This window comes from Mus pahari, chromosome 14, assembly GCF_900095145.1.
Source record: "Mus pahari chromosome 14, PAHARI_EIJ_v1.1, whole genome shotgun sequence".
NCBI lineage: Eukaryota > Metazoa > Chordata > Mammalia > Rodentia > Muridae > Mus > Mus pahari.
This window is the reverse complement of record NC_034603.1, coordinates 41,564,709-41,585,646: the sequence shown is the minus strand read 5'-3', so window position 1 is coordinate 41,585,646 and position 20,938 is coordinate 41,564,709. Positions and strand designations below refer to the sequence as shown.

At 36.6% G+C, this 20,938-nt stretch overlaps 2 protein-coding genes across 3 annotated transcripts; both read left to right on the top strand.

Moving 5' to 3' along the window:
* Positions 1 to 1,385: 1,385 nt before the first annotated feature.
* On the top strand, positions 1,386 to 5,380 carry LOC110331654 (olfactory receptor 1500-like). 2 transcript variants are annotated; one of them, XM_021212436.1, is made up of 2 exons: positions 1,386 to 1,504; positions 3,652 to 4,601. In XM_021212436.1, the coding sequence occupies exon 2, from the start codon at positions 3,663 to 3,665 to the stop codon at positions 4,599 to 4,601; it is 939 nt and encodes a 312-aa protein (XP_021068095.1). In that variant the 5' UTR covers positions 1,386 to 1,504; positions 3,652 to 3,662. The 2 variants fall into 2 exon arrangements, with proteins under 2 accessions (XP_021068095.1, XP_021068096.1); XM_021212437.1 differs by lacking the exon at positions 1,386 to 1,504 and adding an exon at positions 5,364 to 5,380 and having other exon boundaries at positions 3,663 to 4,554.
* Positions 5,381 to 11,659: 6,279 nt separating this feature from the next.
* On the top strand, positions 11,660 to 15,899 carry LOC110331612 (olfactory receptor 1496). Its single transcript, XM_021212369.1, has 2 exons — positions 11,660 to 11,760; positions 14,882 to 15,899. Exon 2 carries the CDS (start codon positions 14,899 to 14,901, stop codon positions 15,835 to 15,837), a length of 939 nt encoding a protein of 312 aa, XP_021068028.1. The 5' UTR covers positions 11,660 to 11,760; positions 14,882 to 14,898; the 3' UTR covers positions 15,838 to 15,899.
* Positions 15,900 to 20,938: the final 5,039 nt, after the last annotated feature.

The following is a 20,938-nucleotide window of genomic DNA, read 5'->3' as shown; positions in this document are numbered from 1 at the left end:
TTTCAGATTTTCTGGGATTCTGCACAATTATGTTGCTCATGGATAGCTTAATCAATCTTAGAGTTTTACTGCTGTGAACAGGCACCATGACCTTGGCAACTCTTATAAAGCACATTTAATTGGGGTGGCAATAAGTTTCAGTGACTTAGGCCATTATCACCATGGTGGGATGTATAACATTATGCTAGCAGAGTTAGTGGTAGAGAAGCCATGAGTTCTGTATCTTGGTCTAAAGGCAGGAGGTCCAGGAAGAGATTGTTTTCTCCAGGCAGCCTTGAGGAGACTGGATTCCACACTGAGCATAATATAGCTTCAACACATATATGAGACTTCAAATTTGCCTTCAAAGTGACATACTTCCTCTAACAAGGTCACTACTCCTAATAGTGCCACTTCATATAGTTGCAACACATGAATCAATGGGGTAGGGGTTATACATACCTATTTAAACCACCAAAATCACATAGCCCAATATATAAATAGTTTAGTCCTTTTTCTTGTTCTTTTCTACACCATGATAAATGTGTTTAATTTCCAAGACTTAAAAATACAATGAACTTGATACATAGGGAAAGACAATTATCAAAATTGTTGGAAAAACAGTAAACAGAATTTGGAGTAAAATTAATGCCACAGAATAAAAATATTGTAAAAGAAACATGATCTAAATTCAATTGTATTGGGGACCTAGAGAAAGATGAATGCCTTAAAGTGAAAAGAAGCAGTGAAAATGAAACACACACACACACACACACACACACACACACACATACATTATAAATCAGTTGAAACTGAAAACTAGTATCAAGAGAGGCATAAAAGAGTAATAAATAAGCCATTAGTCATGCTCAAAATGAAGAAAGTCTGCCTAACTCACAAGAATAAGAAATGAAAGAGGCATGCTATGCATGCCAAGCAAATTTAGAGAATAAAAAATTTTTTTAAATTAGAGAGTAACAAAAGAATGCTCTGAACAACTCCATTTCTACAAGTTGATAGTCTAGTTCAAAACAGCATTTACATTTCTTCAGTGATTTTTAAATAGGTTAGCCTTAATTTATGAAAACTTATGCTGTATTACACATAAGTCCTGTCAATTTCATAAACAGGCAAAAGCTAAGTATGCATCTGATTTTTTTCTTTATTTATACCTTTCCACTAAGTACATTAAGGAGTGATCAGTGACTATCATCTGCCCCCACCTCAGTGATTTGACAAATTGGTCATATATAGGTCTTGGGTAATTGCATCCAGAACCCAAGGGATTCTGGGATGCAGAGTCCCTTGGGTCCATAGATGGCTAGAAAGGGACATGTAAGAAGATGCTGAGTGCAGAGGATGTTCTTTCCCATTCATATAGTGAATAAAGGTGACTGGGATCTGGAGCAGGTACCATAATACAACTTCAGTCATTCTAGATAAATTTTCAGGAGGTCCCTTACTGTCCTCCAAACTATAGATCTTGCATTTCCAGTTTTATGATAGCATCATTGGCAGATTTCAGGTATATTGTTATTTTGCAACATTTTGAAATATTTTAGAAATACCTTGTTCCGTGGTTACACTTATAAGCATTTTGGTAACGATGGGGTTTATTACAATTACTACAGGGCATTTTTCCCATTTCAACCTAATAACAACTCTTTAGGGTAGGAGCAGTGCTAGAATGCTTAAGTCTTCTTTCAGTAAGTCTTTAGATTTGTAAATTAGTAAACTTTGAAAAGATCTTCTACCCAAAAGATTTCAAAAGCCTACAACGTCAAGAAGTGCATATACTTGCTCATTACTGCAACCCATGCACCAGGGTATTCACATCACCTGAGTGTCCATTTATAAATTGAGTATCATCTTGAAAGCAGAGTCAGTGTTTTCAGAGAATTCCAGGTGAGTTGCCTGTGTATTAACTGTAGAACTATTTTTATGGGACAGTCTTATCTGCTGTTCAGGTAAAAATTATGAGTTTTACAACTGAAGAAGTAAAGTCCATTAGGTCAGCAGGCTTTGTAATCTCTTCATGTGTGACTACATGAAACATGGGCCCCACTCACTCATAGAATACAAATAATTCTGAGAAGCTAGATGCACAATTTCTCTTATATATTTGCAGTTCTTTTTTTTCTATTAACTGCTTACATGAGGTTTGTCACATGATAAAATGTTAGAGTTACTTCGCTCTGATATAGTGTTAATATCTAATTTAAATGGTAAAACATGGTAAAGCATCTTCATTGACATACTTACAACTGTAATTTGATCAAATTTTCCTTTAAAACCTAGACCAGTTCCTATATAAACTGTCTTTCTAGTTATGGATGTCTGAACATGCGATCAAGGGAGGGATTAAAATTAACTGATACTTTAAAAATCATTTACTGTATTTATTTTCCTACATCATTATCAAAGGAATCATATGTATATGGATATGAATATCATGAAATCGTATGACAAATAAAATATTTGTCATTAGTATTATTTAAAAGAGCATTGTATTTTGCATACCTGAATATATCCCATAAATACAAAATTACATCTGTGTAGTAAATCAGAGAGTATTTACATATTTTATATAAAAAGGTGAGTTCATAGTCTGAGAAAATTGAAGATGAATAACTATTTGGATTTAATGTAAATTGCTTCCTTAAATTTTTTTCCCAATTTTTATTAGGTATTTACTTCATTTACATTTTAAATGCTATCCCCAAAGTCCCCTATATCCTTCCCATCCCTGCTCCCCTACCCACCCACTCCCCCTTCTTGGCCCTTGTGTTCCCCTGTACTGGGGCATATAAAATTTGCAAGACCATGGGGCCTCTCTTCCCAATGATAGCTGACTAGGCCATCTTCTGCTACATATGCAGCTAGAGACCCGAGATCTGGGGGTGCTGATTAGTTCATATTGTTGCTCCACCTATAGGGTTGCAGACCCCTTCAGCTCCTTGGGTACTTTCTCTAGCTCCTCTGTTGGGGGCCCTGTGTTTCATCTGATAACTGACTGTGAGCATCCACTTCTGTGTTTGCCAGGCACTGGCATAGCCTCACAAGAGACAGCTATATCAGGGTCCTTTCAGCAAAATCTTGCTGGTGTATGCAATAGTGTCTGCATTTGGTGACTGATTATAGGATGGACCCCTGGGGCTTCCTTAAATTTAAGTATATGTCTCAGTCAGAAATGTAGGAAAGAGAAATGCCAATACATTTTTCATTTTAGAAGCCATTAGATGTTTGGAGTAATACTAGGGTAGCAGAACATGCAAAGATAAAATGTTTATAAAGACTGAATATACTTGGGTGTAGAGTCTACAATTATTTTCATGAGAGTAAGATTAATTACTGTAGAGTATACAACACACTGTGTGTGTCAAAAAAATGTCCCTTTTCACTGAAATGTAGATATGGATGTTGGGGGGAGGAATCAGCAAAGTGTACAGGGTTTGGCTTGCATGTCATCATCTACCAAGGACAACTGAGGAANTAAATAGACTAAGATTTTTCCATGTCCTAGTGAGGTAAAAAATATAAATTCAAATAATGTGAAAAATAGAATAAATCTTTTTCTAAATAAACAAATGAGACAAAAGAGTTGAATTGATCTATGATCTCATGCAGTCTCAACCACTGGGTGTTTAAGGAAATGTAACTTTTTTCTTAAAGTCATTGGAGGCATGACTGGAAACAACCAAACTTTCATCTTGGAGTTCCTCCTCCTTGGCCTTCCCATCCCCTCAGAGTATCAGCTGTTGTTCTATGTGTTGTTCTTGGCCATGTACCTCACCACTCTCCTGGGAAACCTGCTAATCATTCTCCTTGTTCGACTGGATTCCCATCTCCACACACCCATGTACTTGTTTCTCAGCAACTTGTCCTTCTCTGATCTCTGCTTTTCCTCTGTCACAATGCCCAAACTGCTTCAGAACATACAGAGCCAAGTACCAACGATATCCTATGCAGATTGCCTGACACAGCTGTACTTCTTCCTGGTTTTTGGAGACATGGAGAGCTTTCTTCTTGTGGCCATGGCCTATGACCGCTATGTGGCCATCTGCTTCCCTTTACATTATACCAGCATCATGAGCACCAAGCTCTGTGTTTCACTAGTGCTACTACTGTGGATGTTGACTATATTTCATGCCCTGCTGCATACCCTACTCACGGCTAGATTGTTTTTCTGTGAGAAGAATGCGATTCTGCACTTTTTCTGTGACCTTCCAGCCCTTCTGAAGTTGTCCTGCTCAGACACTTTTGTTAATGAGTTGATGATATTTATCCTGGGAGGGATCATCAGTATTATTCCATTCCTACTCATTGGCATGTCCTATTTAAGGATTTTCTTCTCCATTCTCAAGGTCCCATCTACCCAGGGCATCCACAAGGTCTTCTCCACCTGTGGATCCCACCTGTCTGTGGTGTCTCTGTTCTATGGGACAATTATTGGTCTATATTTATGCCCATCAGCTAATAGTTCTACTGTGAAGAAAACTGCTATGGCTTTGATGTATACATTGGTGACTCCCATGCTGAACCCCTTCATCTACAGTCTTAGGAACAGAGACATAAAGAGGGCCCTAATAAGAGTTATCTGTAGTAAGAAAATCTCTCTGTAATGGTAGCACTTGGGACTGTCATCTAATTGTAATAAATGTGTTGATATTAATATTTTATATTAGATATTGTCCCTCATCATAGGACCTACAAGGAAGGGCCTGATATGTAACTGTTCAATACATGAAAGAGAATGTTTAGTGGATTAGTGAAATTAGGAAAGATTATCTTTGATATCTAGCTACAACTTCCTTTTTTCCTTGCATAAATAATTCTGTATAGTGGATGCGATATTGCCTAATATGATCTCCGTTCCTCTTATGTTGCTGCAAAATTGTATCATGTTACCCTGACTTCTGTGTTTACTTATACATCAGCTAAAATAGTTAAGTAACAGATTTATGACACTGAATAACAATGAATTCTCTTCACTAGTGTGCTTCTTCTAGTCATTCCTACAAGTTCTCCAATACTGATTTTGACATTATCTTTCTTTCTTAACCTCCCATGTGTTTCCCCTCCCATATTATATTTTCTGATTAGTTTTGACCCTGAACAAATTCTTTGGAATAATTATGTACAATTGTCATTTGTATAATTTTGTCTTAATTTGGAGTTGGTTAGTAAGGACTTTTAACTTACTTAATAGGAGAAAAAAATGAGAAGTTGCTAATGCCTCATGTATATTCATACTTTACTTAGTAAAACATCTGTTTCTAAAGGATAGATTTATTTTACCCCTGTGACAATCTCAAGGAGATAAAGAAGGTTCTGTTTCACAGACTGAAGAAGGTGAATTGCAGTGAATTCCTACTAGCTCACATGAGGGAGCGATGGGTAAGAATCTATGAGATTATACACCAATTACACACTTTTCTCTTATTCCTGTAGAAAGATTCTTCTTTATTTTTTTTTAATATTCTTTGTTTGACTACATCATGGGAATAACCTTGCTCTATTTATAGTTTTAGCTGTCCTTAGTAGGTGATAATACACAAATCTAGTCCTTTATACTCTACTGACCCCTCCTTCCCTATGCACATCATCTCCATTTGAAAAAGATTGTGCCTCTAAGGGCTTCTCACTGCCTGGGGAAAATCCCCACATGGGCTTCTGTGCAATCATCAATAGAAACGTGCACACCTTTAGCTCTTCTGTTTACACTCAGCCTTCTCTTTGTATTTTATCCTATTTCATGAAATATGATGCCATCTCCCACTCAGTGATATACATAAGCCCTTCTATACACACACACACACACACACACACACACACACACACACACACACTCATACACTTACAAAAGTGGATAATAGGTCATAAAATTTTGAATTGTACCTCTTTTAATGGATGTTGTTTTAAAATATTAGTATTGTAGTTCTCATGTAGTTAAGATTGCATCTGCTGTTTCCATAGCTAAACTCTGAAATCCCACTGTCACTGTATATAGATTTATAAGAACCATGACAGACAATATGTAAATCAAGTCTGTTTCCTTCTCGTATGAAAAATAAAGTTTAAAATGCAGATACAGCTTCCACATTCAAAAGCTTTCCTGAACAATACAAAGAAATACTACATTGCAAAAATATAACCTAGAATGCATATATGTTTCAAAAATTCAACTGACAGATAAAATCATAAAGTTTCATCAATATAATACAGTGTGATGTATACCATATATACTGTAGAAGATAGACTGTGTGAGAGTAGAAGTATTTTAAAGAGAAGAGAAGGAAGTAAGGAACAAGAGGGGTTAACAGAAAAATAGAACAAAAAAAGTTAGAAATCAAGCCTGTGTGATCACATGCTTCTGATCCCAGCACACATGCAGCTTGGGCAGAAGCATCAATGTGAATGTGAGTTCATTCTGGGCTGCACAGTGTGACCCTATCAGATCAGCTTCAATGCAAAATGAAAGACCTGTGAGGTTATCCTCGCTTGCTGCAAAATGTGATTCTGTGAGATCTGCTTTGAAGCACAGTGAGATCCTGTGAGGTCAGTCTGAGCTGCATAGTAAGACCTTTGGTGAAATGGAACTCCCAAACATCAGTGTTGGGTCTGTGGAATATTGAACATAAAGTTATTATTTGAATGAAAACTTACTCACCTAGGCACAGAGCTACAACAAGTTGTAGGAGTCAAAAATTTGGTTTTGTCCCTATTATGCATGTAAGGAAATTTGTAATGATGACAAAGCAGAATGAGTAATTGAATGATGATCAAATAAATAAAGTGTACTGTACTCATACAATGAAACATTATTCAATAAGAAAAATGAATGAATTATTGTTGCATGCTCCAACAAGGCCATGACACTGCATCAAGGCCATATCTCCTAACATTGTCATTGCCAATGGGCCAAGCCAATATACATGAATACACATAATAAACATGTATATGTTATATACATAGAAAGTATTGACTAGACTCTTCTTCAGACACTACATAGGAATTGACTAAAAATTAAAAACAGAATTAGCTTATGTGAATGTCATGTTATGAGTGTGTAGTAGTAGTTCATGTAATAGATTTCATCATCATATTTTATAAGCATGAAATGCATTAATGTTTTTGTTTGACTTTTTAAAATTATTTTTCCTTTTTATTTTTCTCTTATATATTATATCCTGACTGGTGTTTACCTTCCTCCCCACTACCAGACTCTCCCTCCTTACATCTGTTTTTCCATGAATATATATCTGATTTGCTTCCCCTCAGAAATGAGCAGACTTTTCCGGGATATCAATCAAATATAGCATAACAAGCTACAATAAGACAGGCAATATTTTCATATTAAGGTGGGAGGAGGCAACCCAGTAGGAGGAAAAGAGTCCCAAACAAGGACAAAGTCAGAGTTAGGCCTCTCCCACTGTTAGTAATCCCACAAGAACACCTGCCTACAACTCCCTGAACAGAACACCAAAGCTCAGATTCTAAGATCAAAAATTGATAAATGGAACCTCAGAAAACTGAAAAGCTTTTATAGGTCAAAGACACTGTTAATAGAACAAAATGGCAACCTACAGATTGCAAAAAGATCTTTATGAACCCTACATCTCATAGAAGGCCAATATCCAAAATATAGGAACAACTCAAAGAAGTTACACTCTCAAAAACCAAACAACCCAATTAAAATGGGGTCCAGAGCTAAAACAGAAAATTCTCAATAGGGAAATATTGAACGACCGAGAAGCATGTAAAGAAATCTTCAAGATCCTTAATCTTCAGGGAAATGAACATCAAAATGACCCTGAGATTCCACCTTACACCAATAAGAATGGCTAATATCAAAATCTCAAATAACAACACATGCTGGTGAAAATGTGGAAAAATGGGAACACGGTTCTATTTCCGGTAAGATTACAAAATTGTACAACAACCCTGGAAATCTAATTGTATTTTAAATAACTATGCTCTCACATCTCATTAAATGATTCTTTTTCTTTCTTCCATTCTTTTCCTATTTCTTTTTGTGCAACACATAAAAACATTACAAAGATCTACAACTGCCAAAAATACAGAGAACACATTGACTACGACATTTCCAGTCACAGCTGCTGCATCTATATTTCAACCACTATTTCTAAAGCTAAGACCAGACAGAAATGTAAAAGGCCAGGGAACCAGCACTACACTGAAAGACAGGGTCTTGTAGGCGTATCAGGGAAGCAGCACCATGAACTCTCAACCCCTTGATTTTTTGAAATGCAACAAAAACTATGTTAGTTTAGAAATGGTAATAAATGGCTGCTGTGAGCGGGAGAATCAGATTTTTCAGGGTCTGGACCTCTGATAGATTACACAATATCAAGTGGTCACCCCTAAACACATGTACATATTAGCAACATTCAATGGACTCAGTATAGTGTGAGAGAGGGTGGAGAAGTGAGGGAAGGAGTGAGGGAAGGAGGGAGGGAGGGAGGGAGGGAGAGAGAAAGAGAGAAAGAGAGAAAGAGAGAATGAATGACAAAATAATAATTAACCTTATGCGTTTCCTTGGATTTATTTTGCAAGTCTTTTAGTGAATATTCTTGTATCAATGCCTGTAAGAGAAATCAGTTGAGCCTTTGTATGGTTTAGGTAGGGTGACTATGGCCTCATATAATGAGTTTGGCAGTTTTCTTTCAGTGTCTATTTTGTGGAATGAGGAGTATTGGTATTAGCTTTTCTTTGAAAGTCTAACAGAATTATAACCATCTAGCCCTGGACTATTTAGGTTGGGAGGTTTTAATGACTATTTCTATTTCTTTAGTGGTTATGGGGTTGTCTAAATAGTTTACCTGACCTTTTCCAGCCCTTTATACTGAGGTAATGTCTATCTTTACTGCTGAGGTATTTTTCATGCATGCAGCAGAATGATGGATATAGAAATGGGGAGAAGAGCATTGGGGTAAAAAATGGTGTTGAGTAGATGGCTAACAAACTAAGTGTAAATAAAAATATCTTAATGAATCGAACTACCTTGTAGGATAAAATAAATAAGAATAATTTTTCATTTAAATTAAACTAAAATTAAAATGGCAATAAACTCTTTTAATGTATAATTACCATATGACTAGGTACATATATATAATATTCAAACAAATGGTTGTACATTGATATTCACTGAAATGCTTATCTTTGTCCCTCAGTGGGAAGAACCATCAACAAATTATCCTGCAAATAACCATTGCACATCTGCACAGTGACATATTGTTAAACAAAGAAATCAATCATTGCCACATAGAATGATACAGACACACCCTAAAATATGCTAATATAAAGAAGCAAGCCATGAAGTGAAGTGGAAATTTCTGGTTTCTTTGGAGACTTTGTTGTGTTATGTGATGTTCTTCTGGAGACTTTTTTTTCTAAAGCAGACACTTGAGAGGATGTTTTGCTGAGAACAAACATGTGTTTTTGATTTTTATTGTTGTTGTTTTTGGAAATAGCCTGGAAAAAAAAGGCTTGTGGTGTTTTGCTAGAGCAGACACTTGAGAGGACTTGAGATATTTGCAAAGGTTATAAATATAATACAACATGCAGTGGATGTTTCAGTGTGTTATTGGTATGCCATATCATTCTTTGCTTGTCATCATTGGGCTTTGCTGGTGCTGGTCTTCACTGACGACACTGTGCGGGACTGGCGTGTCTTGTCGTTCTTTGCTGGTCATTATTTGTCATGATTTTATAGAGTGAAATGTGCCAAAGCACTTCTTGTGTCATTGTGGTAAGTTCTTGTGGCTTCTGTGGACTCAGTCAATTGGCAGAGCCTTGAGGTTTTCTTTTGGATCAACCTACTGTGGCTGATTTATGAATGGTGTTCATGAATGGATTGAGCTGTCACTGATAATTGATGTGAACTGACTACTAATACCCTGACATCCATGATTGTATTTGCTCCAAAGAACTATTTCTAAACAGGTCCACATCCTCCTTTGCTCTGTTAACATTTCCTTTCCACTACCTTTAGTGGGTAGTGGGCTAGAGAGGAGGTTAAAGCATTTGAGAACATTTATAAAAAGTACATTTTGAAGAATATAAGCCTACAATGAAGAGCTTATATTGAAATGAAATTTCAAGCATAGCAAAATCTGTAAGAGCATAAAGTAGAGTGGAATTTTCTGTGGATGGTTTGAGGTGGCAGTATGTGTGAATGGGCACAGGAATCCTTTGGGGGGTTATGGGTTTGAAACTGCATTGCAAATGCTTTGAAAGACATTGAAAATACTAAAGTGATTTAGTTATACTTATATAAGTGAAGAACACAGTTTGTAGAGTTGACCCAGTTGGAACTTGAGTCTGTCATCCAATCATTTTTATTCTCATGTCAGCCAAAACTCAGAGTAGATGGTATCACTCTTCTTGGGGTTATTAAAACCAATTAACTGCTAAGCAAAATTTAGTTGTTCTATACAACCTTTGCAGTCAGCAATGTGTCTAAAGATCTGAGCACACCCTTAGATCGTACTTTCTATTTCCATATTTACAAACAAAAGTTAATCAACAAAAATAATTGAAAATAAAAGTTAATCATCTCTGAAAACATAAATAAAGTTTAGATAAATAAAGAGCAATATTACCTGGGGCTCAATATTTGTGTTTCATTATAATGTACAGAACTTCATAAACCAATTACTGCCAAGTTTAGGAAATTATAATGAAGGAACTACAAATGCTGTATATGGTCTAGTGACCAATGTTAAACACATACAATATGGAATTAGAAAGTAATCTCAAATATATGGTGAGGGGTTGGACAATGGTAGCAATGGGTACAATTAATAATTTTATATAGAGATAAGAAAGCAAAATAATTAAACAGGCATGGAAATATGGACTGCTTTTCTATTTTCTTGATAAAGCCTTAAACATACTGTCTGCTTAACATATTCCTGTTTTTTTTTTCTCAGAATGGCATACATAGATAGTTGGGTGATGAAGTTCAAATTTTTCAAGAATATATCTACCCCAAGTCTCATTGCAGGTAGTCCATCATGTTGCAGTGAGATGCAGTCTTTGGAGGCTTCCCAGTGTTTGGGGTTTTCTATGGTCTCATTGTGCTTAAAAATTACCGTTGGATGGACTAGAAAGATGGCTCAGCAGTTAAAGGCTAGGCTCATATCCAAAAAAGTAATGATGTTGCCTTGTAAAAATTTTTGTTGTGTGTAACACTTTGAGTTAATATAATCAGAAAATTCCCAATAATGTGGGGTGTTTTGCGGCTATACTTTTTGCTTTCCCTTCTAAGTGGGCTCAAGTCCATAGGAGTTATGCATAGTACAGGAAAGCATATTTTCATGCTTTTTGGGTTTCTTGTTGCTGCTATTATGTATTAGTTTTGTTTGTTCTTGTTATTTAAATTCTATATTCTATTGCATGTAGAAAGTAGTGATCAATGACCAAAATTAGTTTCCACTAGAGATCTCCGAGGTAAATTGGCATCAGAAAGGTGCTGGATAGTTATTATGTCTTTAATGGGTTATATAGGTTCTGGACTCCTCTGGGATGCAGGACACTAAGGCCTAGCAGTGACAGCAGGGAGATGTAGGTAGAAGTGGTGCATATAGGTGATGAGTACAGAGGCTGTTAGTTCCTGTGTCTGCAAATAAAATGAAGGTGAGCAGGATGCTGAACCAGAAACTGACTCAGCTTCCACAGAACTACGTACACTCAGGAAAATAAACAAGTGTTTTGTTATCAATTGTAATTCCTATGTTATTTATGACAGTTTTCCAGGTATGATAACTTTCTTCTTTTCTCTTTCTTACAAGACTTCCACATCCTGTGCTAGTATTTGTTTCCTGGTCATTATGAATTCCACTAATATTGATGCATTCATTCCAATGTCCTTTTTTTCCCCTCTCTATCACATACCATTTCAACACAGGAGCAGCCCTGTGAGGTAGGTTCAGTGCTGTAGTGCAGAAGGGTTCTTTAGCATACTTTCATCTTTGGGGTCTTAAACTCAAAACTATGTTTTCCTCAAGATGATGATTAATTTTATATGTTCATTTTCATAAATCTTTTATTTACTGGTAATGTATGTTATTGGTCCTAAATGAAGTTCATCAAGAATGACATTGATATCATTTAGGTGCTCATTAAATAAACAACAAAGTCTACTCCACAAAACTCAGTGCTTCTGCAGATTCCAAACTTCTATGCAGGTACACATGGTAGGACTCATGGCTCCAGCTGCATATGTAGTAGAGAATGGCCTAGTCAGTCATCAATGGGAGGAGAGGCCCTTGGTCCTGTGAAGGTTCTATGCCCCAGTGTAGGGGAATACCAGGGCCAGGAAGGAGGTGTGGATGAGTTGGTGAGCAGTTGGAGGAAGGATGGAATAAGGGATTTTCAGAGGGGAAACCAGGAAAGGGGACAACATTTGAAATATAAATAAAGTAAATATCCTATAAAAAAGGAAAGATGTGAAGGAACTTTTCTGTTAAAATGCCACAATGTAAATGAATCATGATGAAGGAGAAGGATCAGGAGACTGCTTCCATATTCCAGAAAGACAATATATGATCCTCATATATTAATGTAATCTCACAAAGAGGAAAGGATAAAACAGGACAGTGAAGGAGAGTCTCTGGATAATATATGATGACCGTTTAAGAGAAAAATGAATGGGATTCTTTTTTCCTTTTTTCTTTTTTGTTAAAACATGAAGAGAAAAAATAGACAAGATGAGCACAGATGTGTTTTCACATTCAAAAAGAACTGCAGACTTAGTGGCTCTAAGTGTGAGGGAAACAAAGATTAATGCTGATGTGTGAGGGACAGGAGCAGAGATGTTGGTGGAATGTAAGGAAATTGCACATGGATAACAGGGAAGCACTTACAGTCAACTGCTGTTCTCATTTTCTTCAAGAATGCTGTAGAACAGGTTTTTGTTTGTTTTTGTTTTTTGTTTCAATAAAGTAGCCAACAGCACCACTCCTGTAAATTGTTTTAAAAACTTGACCCTTTTCTTGGTGGGGGAAGGGAAGGGGTAAGAAAAGATGAAGAAAAGCCTTACATTTCAGTTTCTTCATCAGCTGGATTGGATGCTTACAGGGTTTTGTAACATTTATAAGTGTTGCTTACATCACTCAACAACAACAAAACATGGTAATGGAGTAGTTGTTGCCCTTCTCTGGTTGTGTGTACAACATGTGTGGAATAAAAAAGGGAAACTTTTCACAAGCTGTTCTTTGCTTCATAACTGGATCAGTCCGTAGCTACCCATATTGCACTGAGCTGGCCAGAGGCGACTGCCAGGAACATCCTAGGATCCACTTTGGTGGCTGTTGCTGCAGAAAACTGAACTGTTTTGGAATATTTAATGATTACCTAACAGTTGAGTATTTTCCAATGTGGTTGTCCAATTTTTATGGCCTTGCTGTGTATATTCCCCTCTTTTTGACAATAACCTTTCACCTATGGCTTACAGTTTGACATGTAATTTATTAGTGTTGTTCTGCACACCTCTTGTCAGGAGATTCTGTGTGGTTATTGCCACTTCTTTGTTTACTTTTCAGGTTTGTACTACATACAAGGTTTAATAATAAAACAAGATTTTTTGGGGGAGAAAAAAAAAATGAACAGAATGAAGTTCACATAGATCTGACTTAAACATGATTTTCTTTTTTTCTTTTTTCTTTTTTTTAATACTATGGTAGACTAGAGAGGGAGGAGAATGAGGAATTCTTTAGGAAAAAATACAATGAAGACATGAATTTCACTTGGGGTTTTTGAACTTCTGATGCCTGTCATACATGCAATGAACAGAAGATGATTAGTTAACAGTGTAGTAGAAAGCTGTATGTTGCAGAGACATACAGGTCTGAGTTTGAAATGGTAATATAACCCCCCTCCCCCCGGAGCATGTAAGATATTCTTGAAATTTATGTAAAACTAAGATAATAAAGTCTATTCAAATTATTTAATAACGTCAATATACAAATGACATAGAACAGATTAGAAATAAACAAACTAGTTACCCAGAATGAGCAGGAAATAGGAGAGCAAAGCATTAGCATCTTAGTAGAAATATCATAGAACTTTCTGGAAAACAATGAGAGATAGAAAACTGTAAAAGATGAGAAAAATCATTAATGAGTTATTTTTAATGGTCCTGAAGTAAATCTATCAATGGTCATAAAGTCAAAAAGAGCTGGCCTGCTGAGAGCTACAGGCTATTTAAAAATTAGTCTTAAAGGTCTTGTTAATAATTATGTGTTTTAATTTTTAGATTTGCTTAACATGTGTGATTGTTTTGGTCACATGTATACCCATGTACCACATTTATGCCTGGTGCCCTCAGAGGTCAGAACTAGGTATTAGATCCACTGTAACTGACGTTATGGATGGTTGTTTGCTGACATGTAGGTGTTGGATATTTTATTTATTTACATTTCAAATGTTATCCTCTTTCCCAGTTTCCCCTCCTGGAAACCCCTTATCCCACCCCTCCTCCACTCACTTCTATGAGGGCGCTACCCTCACCAATCCACTCCCACTCCCCTACACTGGGGTGAAGAGCCTTCATAGGACCAAGGGCCTCTCCTCCCATTGATGTCTGACAAGGCCATCCTCTGCTACATATGCGGCTGGAGCAATGGGTTCCCTTCCTCAGTGTGTATTCTTTGGTTGGTGGTCTACTCTATGGTGGCTCTGGGAAGTCTAATTGGCTGATATTGTTGTTTTTCCTAGGTGGTTGCAAACCCCTTCAGCTCCTTCAGTAATGTTTACAGACATTAGGATTTTTGACATTATAATCACTATGATGACTCTCACATTGATTTTTGTAGAATATATATTTTTGATATATATTTATTATAAGGCTTAAGAGATACTGATATTTTCTCATTAGGATACTGAAGAAAAAGAATGATAATGAAAAACCAAACTGTCATCACCCAGTTCCTCCTCCTGGGCCTGCCCATCCTGCCAGAGCATCAACACTTGTTCTATGCCTTGTTCCTGGCCATGTACCTCACCACTCTCCTGGGAAACCTGCTAATCATTGCCCTTGTTCAACTGGACACCCATCTCCACACACCAATGTACTTGTTTCTCAGCAACTTGTCCTTCTCTGATCTCTGCTTTTCCTCTGTCACAATGCCCAAATTGCTGCAGAATATACAGAGCCAGGACCCATCCATCCCCTATGCAGGCTGCCTGGCGCAAACATACTTCTTTATGGTTTTTGGAGATATGGAGAGCTTCCTTCTTGTGGCCATGGCCTATGACCGCTATGTAGCCATCTGCTTCCCTCTGCATTACACCAGCATCATGAGTCCCAAACTCTGTGGTTGTCTACTGCTTCTATTGTGGATGCTCACAATATCCCATGCTATGATGCATACTCTCCTTGCAGCAAGATTGTCTTTTTGTGAGAACAACGTGGTCCTCAACTTTTTCTGTGACCTATTTGTTCTCCTAAAGCTGGCCTGCTCAGACACTTATGTTAATGAGTTGATGATATTTATAATGAGTTCCCTCCTTATTATTATTCCATTTTTCCTCATTATCATGTCCTATGCAAGGATCATCACCTCCATTCTTAAGGTTCCATCTATTCAAGGGATCTACAAGGTCTTCTCCACCTGTGGTTCCCATCTGTCTGTAGTATCACTGTTCTATGGGACAATTATTGGTCTGTACTTATGTCCATCAGGTAATAATTCTACAGTAAAGGGGACTGTCATGGCTATGATGTACACAGTGGTGACTCCCATGCTGAACCCCTTTATCTATAGCCTGAGGAATAGAGATATGAAGAGGGCCTTAATAAGAGTTATTTGCAGTAAGAAAATCTCTCTGTAATGGTAGCATTTTGGATTTTACCTAATTTTATGTGATAAATATATTGAGATTAATATTTTATAATAGATATTGCTCCTTATCATAAGACCTACATGGAAGAGCATGCTAAATGACTATATAATACATAAAAGAGAAGAGTTTTTGTGGAGTAGTCAAAGTAAGAAATGTTGTCTTTGATATCTGTCTACAACATCTTCTTTACCTTGTATAACGAACCCTGGAAATGCATAGAGGATGAGGTATTGTCTAATATAATCTCTGTTCCTCTTAAGTTGGTGTAAATTATTATAATTTTACCCTGCCTTCCATGATTATTGATGTTTCAGTTAAAATTCAGTTAAGTAATGGATTTATTACACTCAATATCAATGAAATGTAACCACCTCTCATCTTCCTTCTAAGGTTTTCCCATATTTTAACATATTTTATTCTCTTAGATCTTTTAATTCATTTCAAATTCATGTTAGCCTTTGTGACTAGACTTGACCCTGAACAAATCCAGGGAAATTGTTTTGTATAATCATATCACTTTTTAATTTTTATCCTAATATTTGAAATTGATTATTAAACAGGCACTTTTCAATTATATTTACTTTTATATGATAAGAGAAAGAAGAAAGCTAGAAACTTGTAATGCCTCATGTATATTCATATTTTACTTTGTAAACCATCTATTTGTGGTAGATGGCTTTGTTTACCATTGGTACAATCTCAAGGAAGAAGAGAAGATTCTTTTTTGGAGACTGAAGTATGTGAACTGCAGTGACTTTCCATCCCACATGGAGGGACAATGGATGAATGTACATGAGATTATACATGAATTCCACTCTTCTGTATCACTGATGTAAAATAAAGAAATTTTCTTTATTTTTATACTCTTTGTTTCACTGTGGCATGGAATAACTCTGGTCCATTTATTTTCTGTTGTCTTTGGCAGGTGTTGACACACAAACCCAGTCCTGTATACTCCATTGAACCCTGAACCCCAAAATACATAGATAATCTTCATGTGAAGTCAATCACGCCTCTAGTTATTCTGACTACTTGGGGAACTTCTTCACTTGAGTCTCTCTGTAATCTTTAATAGGAACATGCACACCTTGAACTTTTTCTATTCCTACACAGTCTTCTTTTTGTCATTTGGTTTGTTTTTTTCAATTACGATGTCATTTACCACCCAGTCATCTATATAAGCAGTTCTATGCACACGCACACACACAGCACACACACACACACACACACACACACACACATTTATACTTATAAAAGTGAATAATAGCTCGTAGAATTTTAAATTATGCTTTTTATTGAATATTGTTTAAGATATTTATTATTATTATTGTATTTATTATTATTATTCCTACATAGATAAGGTAGCATTGGCTGTTTTCATTGCTGAATTCTCAAATCCCATTGTCATGGTATAATAGAGTTATTAGGGAGAAGACAGACAATATGTAAATTAAGGCACTTTCCTTCTTATCTGCTAGACAAAGTTTAAAAGACAAAAATTATTCTATATTCAATAGCTATGACATTAGATGTAACAGCTATAGGACAGAAGCAAAAATTGCTGAGCAATATAAACCAGAGCCACCATGTGAAAATATAGCCTAGAAGGTACATGTTTTTAAACAGCTTTAAAATTTTTTCACTGATACATAAATTCATACAGTTGTATTGACAGGATATAATGTGATGAATAACACATGTAATGTCAAAGATATCCATCTTTGTGTAAGAGTGGAAGTGATTTAATGAAAAAAGAAATATGGGGGGAAAGAGAGGTTAAAAAAGACAAACAAAAAAGTTAGGGTGATGATGGCACACACCTCTGCATTTGGGAGGCAGAGGCAGGAAGATTTCTGAGTTCAAGGCTAGCCTGGTCTACAAAGTGAGTTCCAGAACAGCCAGGGCTATACAGAAAAAACCTGTCTTGAAAAAAAAAATCCAGAGAGACAGAAGGAGAGAGAGAGAGAGAGAGAGAGAGAGAGAGAGAGAGACAGAGACAGAGACAGAGACAGAGACAGAGACAGAGACAGAGACAGAGACAGAGACACAGAGAGAGATGGAGAGAGAGGGAGAGAGAGAGAGAGAGGGAGAGAGAGGGGGAGAGAGAGAGATTAACTGAAGAATGAAAAAATAGAAACAAACCATGTGTTTATGCCTGAGATCTCAGCACTCATGGGGCTCAGGAAAACACATTAATGTAAAAATTAGGGCAGCAATGCTGCACAGTGAGACCCTTTGAGGTCAGTCTATCTGGGTAGTGAGACCCTGTGAGTTTAGCTGGAGGTGCACAGTGAGACAAAGCAGAAGAATTGTGACCAATTCTACTCAGTCAACAGGGTTTCCAGGGATGGAGTGAGGATGAAAGAAAAAAAAAAAACGGACAGCACTATAGCATGACTCCAGCAAGCACCGAAGCAAGTTTATTGTTTCTCAAGCTATCTTTATACCATCCTAAGTACATGCAAAGAATAGGGTCAAGGAACAAACAAGGCACAAATGAAAGTCCCATGGTCACTGTTCCTGGAAGGAAAGTGCCTTGTGCCCTAGATCAAGATGCAGGGAACATATTCCTCAACTGTATTTTTCTTGAGCCTACTTACTTGTCCTAGGCCAATGTAAATATTCTCTCCAATTTCCTAGAAGTGACACCAAGAGCTCTCCACATAAATTAAATTCCCAAACATTAATGCTGGGCCTTGAAATATTGCTTTTCCTCTGATAAAAGGATTATTTGACATTTTCTCAATTTTTTAAATATAGAGTTAACATATTATTGAGAAAAGGTATACCTGGGCACACAGCTGTAATAGTTGTGGGATTCAAGTAAACGGTTTTGCTTCACTATGCATGCAAGTACAATTTATAGTGGTCACAAAGCAGAATGAGAAATCAAATGATAGATATTTTAAATATATCATACTCATAGAATGAAACTTTATTCAATAACATAAATGAATGAATTATTGGTTCATGTGTGGAGATTTTATGGAAATAAAAAATGCAACTCTCAAGACTGTACATTGCATGAGTGAAATTACAGAGATATAATTAAAAGCCATGTGTAAACAGTCATAATGTGAAATTTTCTTCAAAATATTTATATGTTTATCCATAAATTTATGTTGCTCTTAACCATGGGCAGAGAAGCTTCTGATTTAGTGGATATTAGTTAATCTCGAGTCATGTAACTGTTCAATTTCTGAGGATATATTACTATGATATGCAGCCATAGATGGGACCTTATCAGGACGATCCTTTCCCCAAGGCACAGAGAGCATCATGGAAGAAGAGGGAGAAAGATGGGAAGAGCCAGAGGATTAGGGAGAAGGGCTGTGGATTGCTGACCTCTGATGATGATAAAGCTGTTGCAAACATAAACTTACAGTGATTGTGGTCACCGGAACAAAACGTGCAAAGATCATGTCAGTTAAAAGTTCCAGCTTGAACAATTTAAAATGCAACTGACATCCTACCCCTACAACCTACACTTAGGTTTTTAAAAATGAATTTTAATAAGGGTTTTTAAATGCTTTGACTTCCTTTCTAGCCAACCATCCAAAGGTAGAGGAGAAAAGATGGACAAGGGAATATTGATCTTCTTAGAAGTAGTTCTTTGGGGGTGATTCCAATCTCAGTTTTTCAGGATACAACAGTCCAGTTCAAACGTTTCACCAAACACAAATCAGCAACAGCACACAATTCAGCAGAAACTGCCAGTCCTCCACTAAATAGGCATGAGTCAGGAAAAGTGACCAGGACCAGCTGGAAGGCTAGGAATTCTCTGCAGCACCTCTCTCAATGAAGGGAAGAACAGTGAAGATGTTTTGGATTTATGTTTCTGTTGTTATGTCTCTGTTTTCATTTCTGATTTTGTTAGTTAGGATGCTGTCCCTGTGCCCTCTAGTGAGTCTGGCTAAGGGTTTCTCTATCTTGTTGATTTTCTCAAAGAACCAGCTCCTGGTTTGGTTGATTCTTTGTATAGTTATTTTGTTTCCACTTGGTTGATTTGAGCCCTATGTTTGATTATTTCCTGCTGTCTACTCCTCTTGGGTGAATTTGCTTCCTTTTGTTCTAGAGCTTTTAGGTGTGCTGTGAACCTGCTAGTGTATGCTCTCTCTAGTTTTTTTTCTTTTTTTTTTTTTGGTGGCACTCAGAATTATGAATTTTCCTCTTAGGAATGCTTTCATTGTGTCCCATAAATTTGGGTATGTTGTGGCTTCATTTTCATTAAACTCTAAAACATCTCTAATTTCTTTCTTTATTACTTCCTTGACCAAGTAATCATTGAGTAGAGTGTTATTCAGATTCCACATGAACGTTGGCTTTCTATTATTTATGTTGTTATTGAAGATCAGACTTAGTCCGTGGTAATCTGATAGGATGCATGGGATAATTTCAATATTTTTGTGCATGTTGAGGCCTGTTTTGTGACCAATCACATGGTCAATTTTTGAGAAGGTACCATGAGGTGCTGAGAAGAAGGTATATCCTTTTGTTTTAGGATGAAATGTTCTGTAGATATCTGTTAAATCCATTTGTTTCATAACTTCAGTTGGTTTTAATTTGTCTGTTTTTAATTTCTGTTTCCAGGATCTGTCCATTGATGAGAGTGGGTGGTTGAAGTCTCCCACTATTATTGTATGAGGTGCAATGTGTGGTTTGAGCTTTGCTAGAGTTTCCTTAATGAATGTGGATGCCCTTGCATTTGGAGCATAGATATTCAGAATTGAGAGTTCATCTTGGTAGATTTTTACCTTTGATGAATATGAATGAAGTTCCCCTCTTTGTCTTTTTTTGAGAATTTTGGGTTGGAAGTCAATTTTATTCAATATTTGAATGGCTACCCCAGTTTGTTTCTTTGGACAGTTTGCTTAGAAAATTGTTTTCCAGCCTTTTACTCTGAGGTAGTGTCTGTCTTTGTCCCTGAGGTGGGTTTCCTGTAAGCAGCAAAATGTTGGGTCCTGTTTATGTAGCCAGTCTGTTAGTCTATGTCTTTTTATTAGGGAATTGAGTCCACTGATATTAAGAGATATTAAGGAAAAGTCATTGTTGCTTCCTGTTATTTTTGTTGTTAGAGTTGGGATTTTCT

Excerpts from the sequence above, each read along its gene's own strand:
- LOC110331654 (XM_021212436.1), top strand. The coding sequence starts at position 3,663 with ATGACTGGAAACAACCAAACTTTCATCTTGGAGTTCCTCCTCCTTGGC.
- LOC110331612 (XM_021212369.1), top strand. The coding sequence starts at position 14,899 with ATGATAATGAAAAACCAAACTGTCATCACCCAGTTCCTCCTCCTGGGC.